We start from the raw sequence: 14,016 nt of genomic DNA, 5'->3' as shown, positions 1-14,016 counted from the left end.
CCGAGCCCCAGCTATTACTCAGCCTGGATGCTCCCCTCTCCTGGCCTCCCTTCAGGCTCTCTCCTCAGCCTTTGCTTTCCCCAACAAGCAGGTGTTTCCCTGGCTCAGGGGCCTCTCTTCATGCTGCTGCCCCGATCTGGAAGGAGACTGGCATGTTCTGAGCACAGCTGCTCCTCCTATGAGCCCCACCCCAACTACCACGGAAAAGCCAGTCGGACCCCCTTTGGCCTCTCAGTCCTGTGCCTGCCAGTCAGGCCACCTACCCCAGGGTCAGTCTCCCCCACCTGACTGGCACCTGCCTCCCCCAGGCCAAGACTGTCTCTGCCCAGCATCCCACTCAGGCCGGGTTCAGGGACTGCCAAGAGAGAATCTGGCAGAAAAGGTGACATGGGTGGAGTTCGGAGCCACCAGGTTTGAAGCCTGCCCCGCACTCCCTCACTGTGACACTTGACTCTCTGAGCCTCAGTTTCTCCACCTGTAAAACAGAGGTGACCACAGCAGCACCACCTACCACAGGGGTGGAGAAAAGGCCACCAGCAAAGTTGCCGCTGCAGGGTGAATCTCATGCGAGTCCCACACTCCATGAACACGCAGGACAGGAGGACCTTGGGCCTGAGATGCATGTGAGTCCCCACCTGAGCAAGATGAAAGGCTGGCAGGAACCGGAGATGCAGCTTTGGACGCAAAACCCACAGCACACCCAGTAAGGTTGCCACCCCACCAAGAAAACAAAAGCTGTTCCAGACACTCTCAAAATTATCAGAAAAGAAATGGGCTTTGAACGCGAGTGAGTCACAGGAAAGCTGATTTAGCTCCTCTCATCTCTCCATTTCCCGGAACAGTATGGAGTCAGAAAGGGCTTTGAGCTGCAGGAATCTTCTGCACAAAAATACATTTGTGATTCAACAATGACCACGCAGATGCACCAACTTGCTTGTATTTTTAGAAAAATCAAATAATCTTACTTGAAGTTCGTGTCGTTTTTACATAGCAATTACTTTTGAATACCTTATCTAATAATTAGAAAGTTTCATAGATTTCCAAATTCACGTTTTGCTTGACACTTTATATTTCTAAATGTATTTTAAGTATCAAATATTTTATTTCACTGATTTCTATTTAATTTTATGAATCCTAGCTTTTTCAAAAACACAAAACATACCAACTCAGAGTGACTTTCTGAAATTAGGCAAAGTGACCAAGGCACTTGGCAACACTCCTTCGTCCAACATCGCTGACACTAGTGCCTTCTGTCATTCAATCCTCACAACTCAGGGTGAGGAATCCCCCAACCTCCAGTTTACTGATAAACTCAGGCACAGAAAAGTGAAATGTCTCGCCCAAGGCCACACAGTTACACGTGGCCCACCAGGAAAGAACTGGCTGGAGTCCTAGTTCCTGCCTGGTGGCCACTACACTCCCCTCACTAACAGCTGCTCACTGACCCTAAGCACAACCCTGTGAAGCAGGTTCTAGTGTCAGCCTGCTTACAGATAAGGAAACTAAGGCATGGAGAGGGTCAATGAATCCAGGCAGTCTGACTGCCGCACCACGGCTCGCAGCCCCACAATAAGTTACTGGGAAACAGGTGAGGCGGATCAAACTCACACACTTTGAGAAGCACTTCCCCACTCCCTGGTCTCACTGGATTCCCAGCATCAAAGGAGTGGCTTTATGAGCCCCGTTAAACAGATGAAGAAACCAAAGCACTAAAGTCACGTGACTTACCCAGACGTCTGAGTGGCAGATCCAAGTCCGAAACCCTGGCCTGTCTGGCTCCAGACCCTGTTCCCTCACACTTACCCTGCCATGAGGGCACGATGAAGGTGACAGGTCACCGAGTGCACAAACCCACAGATACCTGAACACACCGTGGCTTTATTATTAACAGATGCCAAAAGCACACTTCCCAGAACGGCGCTAGAGGCGGTCGCCCAGAGGCAGCAGGTCACTACAGCTCCTTACTCTGGGGCAGAAAGGAGGGTGCCTGGGAAGTTCGAGGGCTGCAGTGGGGAGGCAGAGGTCCCAGCAACATTCTCAATGGCAGGCAGCGGCAGGAGGGGCGAGAGGCGTGGGCGAGTCCATGAGTCCAGTGAGGCGGCGTGACTCACTTGAGGCGGTAGAGAACCTTGCGCTGCATGCGATGCTGGATCTCGCCACGCCGCAGCATGAGCTGCAGCACCTTGTGGATGGCGTGCTCCGGGTATTTCTGTGGGAGCACATGGCTGGCTAACGGCACGTGCTGCCCGAGGGGACCCCAACAGAGCCCAGACATCCTCAGACTCACGGGGAACTTTGTACTCAGGCTCCTTTGACCTGAAGGGCCCACACTTCCTGAGTGCCTACTGTGTACCAGACACTGAGGCACACAGAGGCTAAGCCACTTGCTCAAGGTCACAGCAGTTAAGCGGTAGAGCTGGGACTTAAGTCCCATCTGACTCTAGAACAGAAGCTCTAAACCTTTCACTAAGCCTCAGTCTGCGCACCTATAGAACAGGCACGACACCACCCATTAAACTGCCTGAATCAAAATGAGATGATGTACAAGGAGCAGAGACCCAGAAACTAGGATTGCTCCTGAGATTTTAAAGGTGTCAGGTCTTCCAGAGCATCTGGAAAATCCCATCTTCTTCTATGGGGCCAACAGTACCCTCCTCAGTGAGCTAGAAAGCTCACTCTCATGGCTCTGCCCCTTCCCGTTCCATGAAACGCCCGCCAACGGGGAAAGGAACAGACGGGAAGGGCTGCGAGAAACTTGTATGGGGTTTCACCAGAATCCAACCACCTCTGCTCTCCCCTCCCCTTCGTGGGATAGAAAAAATACCCCCACCCCTGCTCCCGATGAAGACGCCCCTAGGGAAGGAATGATGGCTAGAAAAGGTCTGAGAAAGGGACAGTTGTCCATCCTACCCCCCTTCAGGGCCTGTCTGCTGAGTAAGACGCCAGTGCTGAGTGGGTGGGAACCAGCAGAAGCCCGGCACCCCGTGCGGGCTCACACCCCCACTCCAAGGCAGGCTCACCTGCTTGGTGAAGTCCTTGATGATGCTATGCTCAGACACCTGGGAGCCAATGGCAAAGCGGCGCTTGAGCTGCTTCTCGATGTGGCTCAGCATCTCCTGGTCCTCCTGGCTGGTGAAGCCCTCCACCCCTGTGGGCATTGAGAAGTGAGGCAGCTGGGCAGCTGGGACAATGGGAGTTCTTGGACAGAGACAGCCTCTAGCCCAAGGAAGAACAGCCTGAGCCAGGCCCCGAAGAGTAAGTCAGAAAAGGGCACCGTGTGTGCCAGGGTGGTGCAGGCCTGATTGAGGAGACAGGATATGGCACATGTGGGGACACTCCAGGCCAAGCACAAAGTCACAGAGGCAGGAACACACCTGTCTCATTCAAAAAGCAGCCCAGGGCCCAGCGCAGCAGAGACATGGCCAGAGTGTCACCAGGGACCAAGTCCTGCGGGCTCTTAGAGGCCAGAGCAGGACTCCTTTTGTTGCTGGAGCAGATAGATTAGAGTTGGAAGGGGCCAATCAGTGACCCAGGAGGGAAGCCAGCCTGCCCTGGACACACTGAGGAGCCCTCGGCAACGAGGAGGCTTGTAACTTCCAATTACTGCCACAGAGGCCTTGGTGTTTCAGCTAAGGAGATGGTGGGCTCATGGTCAAGAAGCCATTGAGAGGGGAGTCTGTGAGGCAAACTCCTACATAGCCCACAAGACCCAGCTCAAATTATCACCACTCCATATCACCCCTGCCCTCTGTGCCTGCAGCATCCCAGAGGCCTCCACCTGCAAATGTCTCATGTGACAGGAAGTGTCTACAGGGTAGAGGCTGAGTCTTCACCAAGGGGGACAGGAGGAACAGGCCCCACCCACCCCATTCTTCACCCAAGTGCCTTCCCATTCAAATGCACCAAACCTGCTCCCTCCTGGGGAAACTGACACTTAGTGCTGCCTCCACCTGAGCAGCTCTTCCCCCAAGGAGCCACACTGTCCACTTCATGCAGCTCCCTGCTTGGCATCTCCTCCTTGCAGAGGCCATGCCCACTCACTCCATGGGAAAGAGCACGCCCTCCTTTTCCAACACACTTGGCCCTGCCATCATCTCCCTCACTGCCCTTTTCTTTTTCTTTTTTTTTTTTTTTTGAGACAGAGTCTCGCTCTGTCGCCCAGGCTGGAGTGCAGTGGCGCAATCTCGGCTAACTGCAAGCTCCACCTCCCGGGTTCACGCCATCCTCCTGCCTCAGCCTCTCCGAGTAGCTGGGACTACAGGCGCCCGCCACCACACCCGGCTAATTTTTTTGTATTTTTACTAGAGACGGGGTTTCACCATGGTCTTGATCTCCTGACCTCGTGATCCGCCCGCCTCGGCCTCCCAAAGTGCTGGGATTACAAGCGTGAGCCACTGCGCCCGGCTCTCACTGCCCTTTTCACTACCTACACTGGCATTTGTTTCTCTACTGTCTATCTCTCCCCAACTAGAATAAGAATGAGTGCCCAGGAGGGCGGGGACCTTGTGATTGATTGCACTTATACTCCCAGCACCTAGAACAGTGCCTGACAAACAGTAACACTAATGAAGTTATCTGCTGGGTGAGGGAACAGATTTTCCCCAGCGTAGGTAGCCTGGCTCATCATCGGTGCCTGGGGCAGTCTGTTGAAAGGCTGACCGAAACCAGACAATACGGCTTATGGTGTGGAAAACGCTGGCCTAGGGGCCGGGAGACTTGCATTCCAGCCAAGTGACTGTGATCTTGGGCACCAGGGAAAGGCCCCTTCGAGTGTCAGCTGTCTCATTTCTAACATGGGCAGGACTGACTGCTCACCTGGCTTCCAGGGGGCAGCTGTGAGGAAAAATGCAAGAAGTAGCTCTGGAAGCACTGAAAATGCTGACGAGCTCTAGGAGGCAGAGCGTCAACTGTTGTTCCTAGCTAGTGAGAAGGGTAATTATCATTAATGACCTGGGTCAAGAGGATTGTGTTCAAGGGTCTGGGGAGAAGCTGCTTCTTCCCATCTTGGAGGAAACAGCGGTGGGGAGAAAGGAGGAGAGGGGTCTTATTGCAAAAAGAAACTCAGAGAAGCTCAGCAAACTCAGAGAAGCAAGACACACACTGCAGGCCCCCAGCAGGCCAGAGCCCCGCCCACAGAGCTCCGAGCCAGAGAACCCAGATCAACTGAGACCATGTCCCCTGCATCTGCTCACCTGACAGGGTACCGGATAAGGCAGCATCCAACGTGGACACTTGGAAGAGCCGCAGGGCCTCCTCCACATCTGCCTCTGTGGCGAAAGGCTGCAGCTTCATCTTGCTAAGGGCTTCCGCGATGCGCACGATGGCCTCCAGCTGCCTGTGGGGGCAACAGCGTGCTCAGGGTGGCCTCGGTCCGCTATTCCCTTCCTCCCCAGCCACCCCATTACCAGGGAGGTGCTTGCCCAAAGTGGTAAGACTGTGGTGGAGACTGCTAGGTGTCCCCATAATCCATCTCCCTTTTGATCTTAGTCATAGCACTGCAATTTTTTTTCTTTTCTTTTTTTTTTGAGACAGGGTCTCGCTCTGTTGACCAGGCTGGAGTGTAGTGGCATGATCATAGCTCACTGCAGCCTCGAACTCCTGGGCTCCAGTGATCCTTCCACCTCAGCCACCTGAGTAGCTGGGTCTACAGGCATGCACCACAATGCCTGGCTAATTTTTTATTTTGTGTAGAAACGGGAGTCTTGCTATGTTGCCCAGGCTGGTCTCAAACTCCTGGCCTCAAGTAATCCTCCTGCCTCAGCCTCCCAAAGTGCTAGGATCACAATGTAGGCTACTGCACCTAGCTTGGAACCCCAGTTTTTAGTCTGGCACACAGCAATCCACTAAAACACATCCCAGACATCTTTTGTAACAGGGTGTATTTGTGTGACCAATCTATGGCTAGTAAGTTGTAAGTCCAAGCATGTGTGGGAATTCATGAAGTGTCCTTAAAAAGGGAACCTGTCTTTCCTTCCTCTCCTGCTGCCTGGAGGTGATGGCTGAAGTTCTAGCAGCCATCTTGGACTAAGAGTAAGGGGGAGCTTGAGGAGTCCTCACACCACTTCCCATACCATCTTCCTCCAGACAGTGCTACAGAAAAGAGAAATCAACTTCCTATTTCTTTAAGCTACTTTATTTGGTTTACCATTACTTATAGCCAAATCCATTTCCAACCAGTCAGTGCTGGAGACAGGATTCAAACCAGGTAAATCCCAACTCTTACCCACTGTACTGTCTACAAAGTCACAAGAATGAACAGAGTTAGGAGCTAAAAACACTAAAGGCCAGAGAAGGAATGTAATTTCCCTACAGTCACACAGTGGGCTAGAGGCTGTGACCCAAGACTCTTGACTCCCAGGCCTGGGTCCTTCCCTCCCTTCGGGCTTCCTACAATGGGAGAAGCCAGGCCAAATTCAGACAAGAGGGGTCCAAGTTTGCCCGGCCTTAAATCAAGAAACACGGATCATCAATGAGATCAAGGAGGCCATAGCTTATGCTCCAAAGGGACTCTTCCTGCCCAGAGCTACTATGGGCCTGTGCCAAGTGAAAAGCCTGGACGACTGCCCCTGGTTGCCAGGCACACCCTGCTGTGTAAAGCAAGCCCCATCTGCCCTGGCCCAGCCCTGCCCGCCTGCTCACCGCACAGTGATGGGGATGCTGGAGCGGCGGTCACTGTCCCTCTCGTGCTGACGGGCCCCGCTCCGCATGATGATGTAGCGGTTCTTCAGTTTCTCTGCAGCCTCTGCTGAGAGCCGGGGGCCACACTTCCTGCAGGACAGTGGGGAGAGGCTGGTGTGAGGCCAGGAGGGACTCTTAGGGCACCTACCCTTTCCCCCAGCCCTCTGCCGGCTTACAGACGTGCACTTTCCCACCATACCACAGCTACCCATTCACATGGGCTGGGGGACAACAATCGAAAGAGATTTAAGTGAAATCTGGCTGTGGGCAGCTGCCACGAACATCAACACTGGGGAGAAATATGGGTGCCTCTCTTAGAAAACAGGTGAAGAAAAGCCAGGCACGTCTGCAGGGTGAAAACCGCCTCTTCCCTACTGTTAGACGCTGTGTGGTGTCTTGCCACAAGGTCTCCCATACATGTCATGAACAATGGCACAATCACAGCGGCATGGAGGCCCACTGGGTGGTGGGCTTTGCAGCAGTCTCAAACTCCTCCACCCAACACATCTGAAGACACGACAAGCTGATGACACCTACAGGAGGCTTGGTGGTGACTGCAGTCCAGGGGCTGGGAGCACCTCAGACTCTCCTGGGAGGGTAGGTGTGGGGAAGTCTGATCAGCATCTACCCTATCCCATCCCCTCCCCTCTAGCCCCCAGGCCAATCACTGATGAAGGGAAAGCCTTAGCTCAACCATCCTAAGGATGTGGAGACTGAGACCCAGAGGGAGGGAGGGAACTCCCAAAGGCTACCTGGGGACTTAGTGCAGAGGGAAGATGAGAATCCAGGGCTCCCTGACTCACAGCTGTGGGCCCAAGCCTCTTAAGACTGGGCCATAGGCCGGGCGCGGTGGCCCACGCTTGTAATCCCAGCACTCTGGGAGGCCGAGGCAGGCGGATCACGAGGTCAGGAGATCGAGACCACGGTGAAACCCCATCTCTACTAAAAATACAAAAAATTAGCCGGGCGTGGTGGCGGGCGCCTGCAGTCCCAGCTACTCGGAGAGGCTGAGACAGGAGAATGGCGTGAACCCGGGAGGTGGAGCTTGCAGTGAGCCGAGATTGAGCCACTGCACTCCAGCCTGGGGGACAGAGCGAGACTCCGTCTCAAAAAAAAAAAAAAAAAAAAGACTGGGCCATACAGAGCTCAGACTTGGATGAAGACCCAGGGACTACCCACTCACCCTGGCAGAGGTGCTGAATCAGGGCCCCACCAGCCTCGCACTGGTAGTGCACTCAAAGAGCCCTCAACCCCTGGGTTTTAGCTCCTTCAAAAGATCACCAAAGCGCTGTATGACAAGAATCGAAGCACTGTGGTTAAGAGCACAGCCTCTGGAGGCAAGCAGCTGGGTTCACATCCTGGCTCCACTACCTCTGGCATGTGACCTTGGACAAGTTACTTAACTTCCTTTGCCTCGGCTTCCCCATCCATAAAGGGAAGGGAATAATAGCACACCTTACCTGGTAGGTTTTGGGGGAGGGTTATAATTTATTCATATAGAAAGTACTGAATAATAATTCAGAATGCCTGGCACAAAGTAAGTAGTGTGTAAGAGTGTGTTTGTGTGTGTACACACACATATATATATATATATATATATTTTTTTTTTTTTTTTTTGAGACAGTCTCATTCTGTTGCCCAGGCTGAAGTGCAATGGCACTATCTCAGCTCACTGCAATCTCTGCCTCCTGGGTTCAAGCAATTCTCCTGCCTCAGCCTCCTGAGTAGCTGGGACTATAGGTGTGCACCACCACACCCGGCTAATTTTTGTATTTTTAGTAGACATGGGGTTTCGCCATGTTGGCCAGGCTGGTCTCGCACTCCTGACCTCAAGTGATCCACCTGCCTCCGCCTCCCAAAGTGCTGGGATTACAGTGTGAGCCACTGCAACCAGCCAGTACTATGTATATAATTATTACTATTGAAAATCTGTGAGAGCAATCAAATTGCAGCTGCCACTCACTGAGTATTTACCCAGGGCAGGGCTATGCCAAGCACTTCCTCATCATCTTGTGCAATCCTTACAAAAATCCTAGCAAACATCGATTGGCCTGGGGAAATCAAGGCTCAGAGAGGCCAACGAACTTGCCCAAAGTCATAGAGTGAAGGCAGGTATGACCCGGAGCCCACGTCTACCATGTCTACACTTCACTGCCTCCCTGCATGTCAGACTCGAGGATGTCTTCAAGACCATCTAAATCCCACCTCCTTGGTGTGGAGATGGGAAAACTGAAACCAAGAGCCAGTGAGCTGCGCAAGGTGAGAAGGGAGCAGAGCAGATTCAGTAGAGCTGAGAACCTCAGAACAGCAACATCTGGGCTGTTCTTCATGAGGGGGAGCAGGACCAGGGGACTGGGTTCTCTCCCACCCAGGGAAGCTGGGCAACTTCACCCCCGTGGGCCTGCATCCAGGACTCACGCTCGGCAGTAGGCAATAAACTTCTTCAGCTTGGCCAGGTCAATCTCGCCCTCCACAGCCTGTGTCTGTGTCAGTGCGCTCACGTGCAGAGTGATGACATGCTTGGCCAGCATCTGGGGAGCAGAGGGGATACTGGGTCATCTCACAGCCCCTCCCAAGCCTGAGTCCCAACACTGAGGTGGAACAGCCAGAAAGAGCTGATGGGGCCCTGGCATCAAGGAGCCAGAAAGGGTGCTGAGATCTCAGGCGTGCTCAGCCTGTTTGCTCAGCACCAGGCCCTTGTTCTGATGGGAGCATCTGGATTCTCCTTGAGAGAGAACTTAATGATCCTTGCTCGTCTGCCCCGGTCCATAAAGGGTTCAGCTTGTCCACCCCAACTTGGGGCATGTATCTTGTCCACCCCAACTTGGGGATGGACTTTTGATGTACCCAAACCAATAGGAGTCTATCCTGGGACTTTTGATAGAAGTACTGGAAAAGACGGGGCCTCCTCTTTCCTGGGAGCTGTTAAGCTATAAGCTAACAGGACAAAATCTTATTTTGTCTTTGCCACCACAACAGGAACAGCTGCCCACGTACAAAGATTCCACCAAGGGAACCAGAACAGAAAGGCAGAGACAGTTGTTTGAGAATCCAGATCTACCTGGGCCTTAAGCCGCTGGACTTACCAATTCTATAAACCACTATGTTTCTTTCTTTGAAAAATTTACTAACCAGAACTGAGGTTCTATTACCTATAACCCAATGTCAACTCCTCTGTTTCATATATAAGGGACTGAGGCCCAGGGAGAAACTGATTTAGCCCAAATCACACAGCTTATCACTCACGGCAGAGGCAGAGCAGGCCACAGGACTCCAGACACCTACTTCAAGCCTCTGCAGCCCACAACAACCGCCCTCTCACGTGCTCCCCGATTTCACAGCCTGACAGTCAGGACTTCACCAGCCAAGGCCGTTGTTCTCCATTCTCCTTCCCACACAATCACAAGCCTGCCTGAAGGCAGGTCCCATGGCCACCAGCCCTGCCCCTGGACGTACCACATCCCTCTCCTCATTGTGCTCATCCTTGACGATGAAGATCATGTCGAAGCGCGACAAGATAGTGGGCATGAAGTCAATGTTGTCCTCCCCCTTCGTCTCATCCCAGCGGCCGAACACTGAGTTGGCAGCAGCCAGGACGGAGCAGCGGGAGTTCAGGGTGGTGGTGATCCCAGCCTAAGAGGCGACAGACGATGAAAAGGGGGAGGAGATGGCAAAGATGCCTTCTTATATAGACACTTACACACACACACTTACACACACACACTTACACACACACACACACACACGATTCTAGGCCTGGGCAAAGAGAACTTGGTCCCAATCAGGGCAACCTGAGGATGGTTGGGCCAGGCTGGGGCTGCTGCACGCTGGGCTCTCCATGGCAGGCCACTCACCTTGGCGATAGAGATGGTCTGCTGCTCCATGGCTTCGTGGATTGCCACACGGTCATCTTCTCGCATCTAAGTGGAAGAGAGAAATGTCATCAGACCTACTGAAGTGAGGGAACAGGGAGCAGTAGAAACAGGAAAACTAACAGCAGCCCTCACTCCTGAAACCAGCTCCATACAAGGCCAATGGCAGCAACCAGGTCACCTCTAATCATGGGAACAACTGTGTGGGCCTGCCTTTCTTCTCCCCACTCTTCAGATATGGGAACTGAGGCTTGAAGAGGTTAAGCAGCTTCCCACAGTTACCCTAGAGTGACAGGCCCAGGGACTGAAAACATGTCTCCCAAGTCAGAGGTGATTTCTGCTGGCTGAGCACAGGAGGTCACATACCCTGGTGCCACTCACCTTTTGGCTACTACCCACCTCATCAGACTCACCTTGTCAAACTCGTCAATACAGACGACCCCACCATCGGCCAGGACCATGGCTCCGCCCTCCATGATGAAATTCCGGGACGAAGGGTCCCTCATCACCGAGGCTGTCAGTCCAGCTGCGCTGCTGCCTTTCCCAGACGTGTATACCTGGGGCAGTGGGGAGGTGTCAGGGCCCAATAACAACTCCATGCTTTGACCCCCATAAGTCAAAAAGACCCACTGAGGTTGTGATTTGCCCAAGGTCACACATCAAAGCTGGCTGCAGGGTACAGGATAGGACTCAAGGCTCCAACTCAGTGCGTCTCCCTCTGGAAGGGGAGGCTGCCCTGGGCCTCGGTGTACCCAGATGTTCTCCCCGCTGAAGGCATCACATCCATGGTTCACCTGAGCCTCACCACAGCCCTGTGACACAGTCTCGTGGGGCCCGGCTCGCAGATGAGCAAACTGAGGCCCAGAGAAGAGGAGTTAGCCTCAGGGCTAGGATGAGGACTCCTGACTCCCAGGGAAAGCCTGCCCCCATCGTGAGTCCCTCATCATCTCTATATAGACCTACATGCCACATACTGCCATAGAGCCCCTGAAATTGGGAAAGTCCTAACTGAGATGTCCTTAAGTGCAAAATACTCACGATTTCAAAGACTCAGAGCTCATAAGAATATAAAGTATCTCAATAATCTACATATCAAACATGTTGAAATGAGATTTTAGACACAGCAAGTTAAACAGAGTAACTTCACCTGTTTTTCCTTTTTCCTTTCCCCTTCTTCCTTTTAATTGAAATGGGGTCTTGCTATGTTGCCCAAACTGGTCTCGAACTCCTGGGCTCAAGTGATCCTCCCACCTCAGCCTCCCAAGTAGCTGGGACTGCAGGCATGCACACCACCGCACCCAGCTACTTTTTAATGTGGCTATTAGACAATCTAAGAAGACATACATGGGTCACATTTGCAGTTCACGTATTTCTACTGGACAGTGCCCGTGTGGCAAATTTGGCACACTTTCTATCTATCCAAAGACCACCATCTCACCCTAAACAACCCCGCCACTCGGATCATGATAGTCAGACCCTCTCTGGCTCTGATCCCCGCAGACCCATTCAACAATGCAGCAGAGGACCCAGCTCATCAGACGCTTGGGTTCAATCACATCCTGCTCTAATGCTTACCAGCAGTGAGACCTGGGCCAAGACACTTACCCATTGTGTACCTGAGTTTTCTCACCCCTAACACAGGAGTAATAGTACCTACCACACAGTTGAGGTGAAGACTGAGGAAATATATGCAAGGTACTTCAAGCAGTGTCTGGCCCTTCATTTTAGCTATTATTATTATTATTTGAAACATGGTCTCACTCTGTCACCCAGGCTGGAGTGCAGTGGCACAATCTTGGCTCACTGCAACCTCCCCATTCTGGGCTTAAGTGATCCTCCCACCTCAGCCTCCCAAGCAGCTGGACCACAGGTGCATACCATGCCTGGCTAGTTATTTTGTATTTTTGGTAGAGACAGAGTTTCACCATCTGGTCCAGGCTGGTCTCAAACTCCTGAGCTCAAGCAATCTGCCCACCTCGGCCTCCCAAAGTGCTGGTATTACAGGCATGAACCACTGTGCCCAGTCAGATTTTAGCTATTAATGGTAACAATATCATTATTTAGCAAATGGATAAACTGACGCTCAGGGAGATTGGGTGACTTACTCAAAGCCTAGAGCCAATTTCTGGCCAGGGTGAGACCGAAACCCCATCCTGACTCTCAGTACGGTGTACTCGCCCCCTGCCCCAAACCTACATACACCTGTTGGCTCCTTTCTTCCTCCCATCTCCTCGGCCATCCTGACCACAGCCAAGAGAAAGGAGGAAGAGATTCCGGGTGAGCCAGCCCACCATAGGTGTCCTGGGGACCCAGAGGCCCTGCCCTGCAGCCTTCCTCCCTGCAAGCCAAGGTGGAGAAGGTATCCCGGGCCACTCACCCCAATGGGAGAACACTTCTCCACAAACTTCAGAAGCTGGGACTTGGCTGTCCCAGGGTCCCCTAGCATCAGCAGGTTGATGTCTCCTCGGCGAGTAAGTCCATCAGGGAGCCTGGGGGAGGAAGGGTAGATGGACAAAGTGAGACTCCATGAGGACATAGCATGTGACATCCAGTCACTAGATTGGTGGGCTGGCAGTCGACTCCCCCAACTATCATGGGCCTCAGAGTTGGCAGGAAGGTAGTGGCTGTGGCCTGAGACCCATGTTCCTACCCAGCTCTGCAGCTCCCAAACCATGGTAGGTCTTGCCTAGCAATGAGGACAGAGCTTGCCTCCCAGAAGAGGAGGGTTAAAGGAAATGGCTCTTACGGCTGTGCTCGGGTACACCCAGCATCTGAGTAACAAGTAACATTCCTCCCAGCTTGATAGAAAAGGACAGAGAACTGCCTGTGGGCTGTGCACGGTGCGGCAGAACAAGCACCATGACAGCAGGCTCCTGGCTCCCCTGAATGTGCTGGGGAGCAAGTCCCTTTAACTCTCTATGCCTCAATTCCCTCATCTATAAAATGGGCACAACAGCTGCGTTCTCAACAGGTTACTGCGAGGACTGACTGGGCTTCAGACACATAAAGCACTTAGAAGAACACCTGTGCGGCCGGGCTCAGTGGCTCATGCCCGTAATCCCAGCACTTTGGGAGGCCGAGGCGGGCGGATCACGAGGTCAGAAGATCGAGACCATCCCGGCTAACAAGGTGAAACCCTGTCTCTACTAAAATTACAAAAAAAAAATTAGCCGGGCGTGGTGGCGGGCGCCTGTAGTCCCAGCTACTGGGGAGGCTGAGGCAGGAGAATGGTGTGAACCCGGGAGGCAGAGCTTGCAGTGAGCCGAGATCGCACCACTGCACTCCAGCCTGGGCAACAGAGTGAGACTCCGTCCCAAAAAAAAAAGAAGAATGCCTGTGAATAGGAAGAACACAGTAAATGGCAGCTGCTAATAATATCCCTGCTACTGACCCCAAGCTCAGTGCTGATTTAAGACCTAGTACCTGCATGACCCCAAGCTCAGTGCTGAGATTTAAGTCCTGGTAC

At 52.9% G+C, this 14,016-nt stretch overlaps 1 protein-coding gene across 1 annotated transcript; it reads right to left on the bottom strand.

Moving 5' to 3' along the window:
* Nucleotides 1-928: 928 nt before the first annotated feature.
* LOC116464575 (DNA replication licensing factor MCM5-like) lies at nt 929-13,039 on the bottom strand (the record flags this gene model as incomplete). The annotated part of the gene is made up of 9 exons (XM_032147834.2): nt 929-2,209; nt 3,021-3,148; nt 5,193-5,335; nt 6,640-6,768; nt 9,097-9,209; nt 10,135-10,311; nt 10,533-10,598; nt 10,964-11,107; nt 12,928-13,039. Coding segments are annotated over 9 exons (1,114 nt in total), but the record flags the coding sequence as incomplete, so codon positions are not given.
* Between the last annotated feature and the right edge of the window lie 977 nt (nt 13,040-14,016).

This window comes from Hylobates moloch, unplaced genomic scaffold, assembly GCF_009828535.3.
Source record: "Hylobates moloch isolate HMO894 unplaced genomic scaffold, HMol_V3 SCAFFOLD_1048, whole genome shotgun sequence".
In the NCBI taxonomy this organism is placed as follows: domain Eukaryota; kingdom Metazoa; phylum Chordata; class Mammalia; order Primates; family Hylobatidae; genus Hylobates; species Hylobates moloch.
Note: the sequence above shows the minus strand (reverse complement) of the source record. Positions and strands in the feature narration are given on the sequence as shown.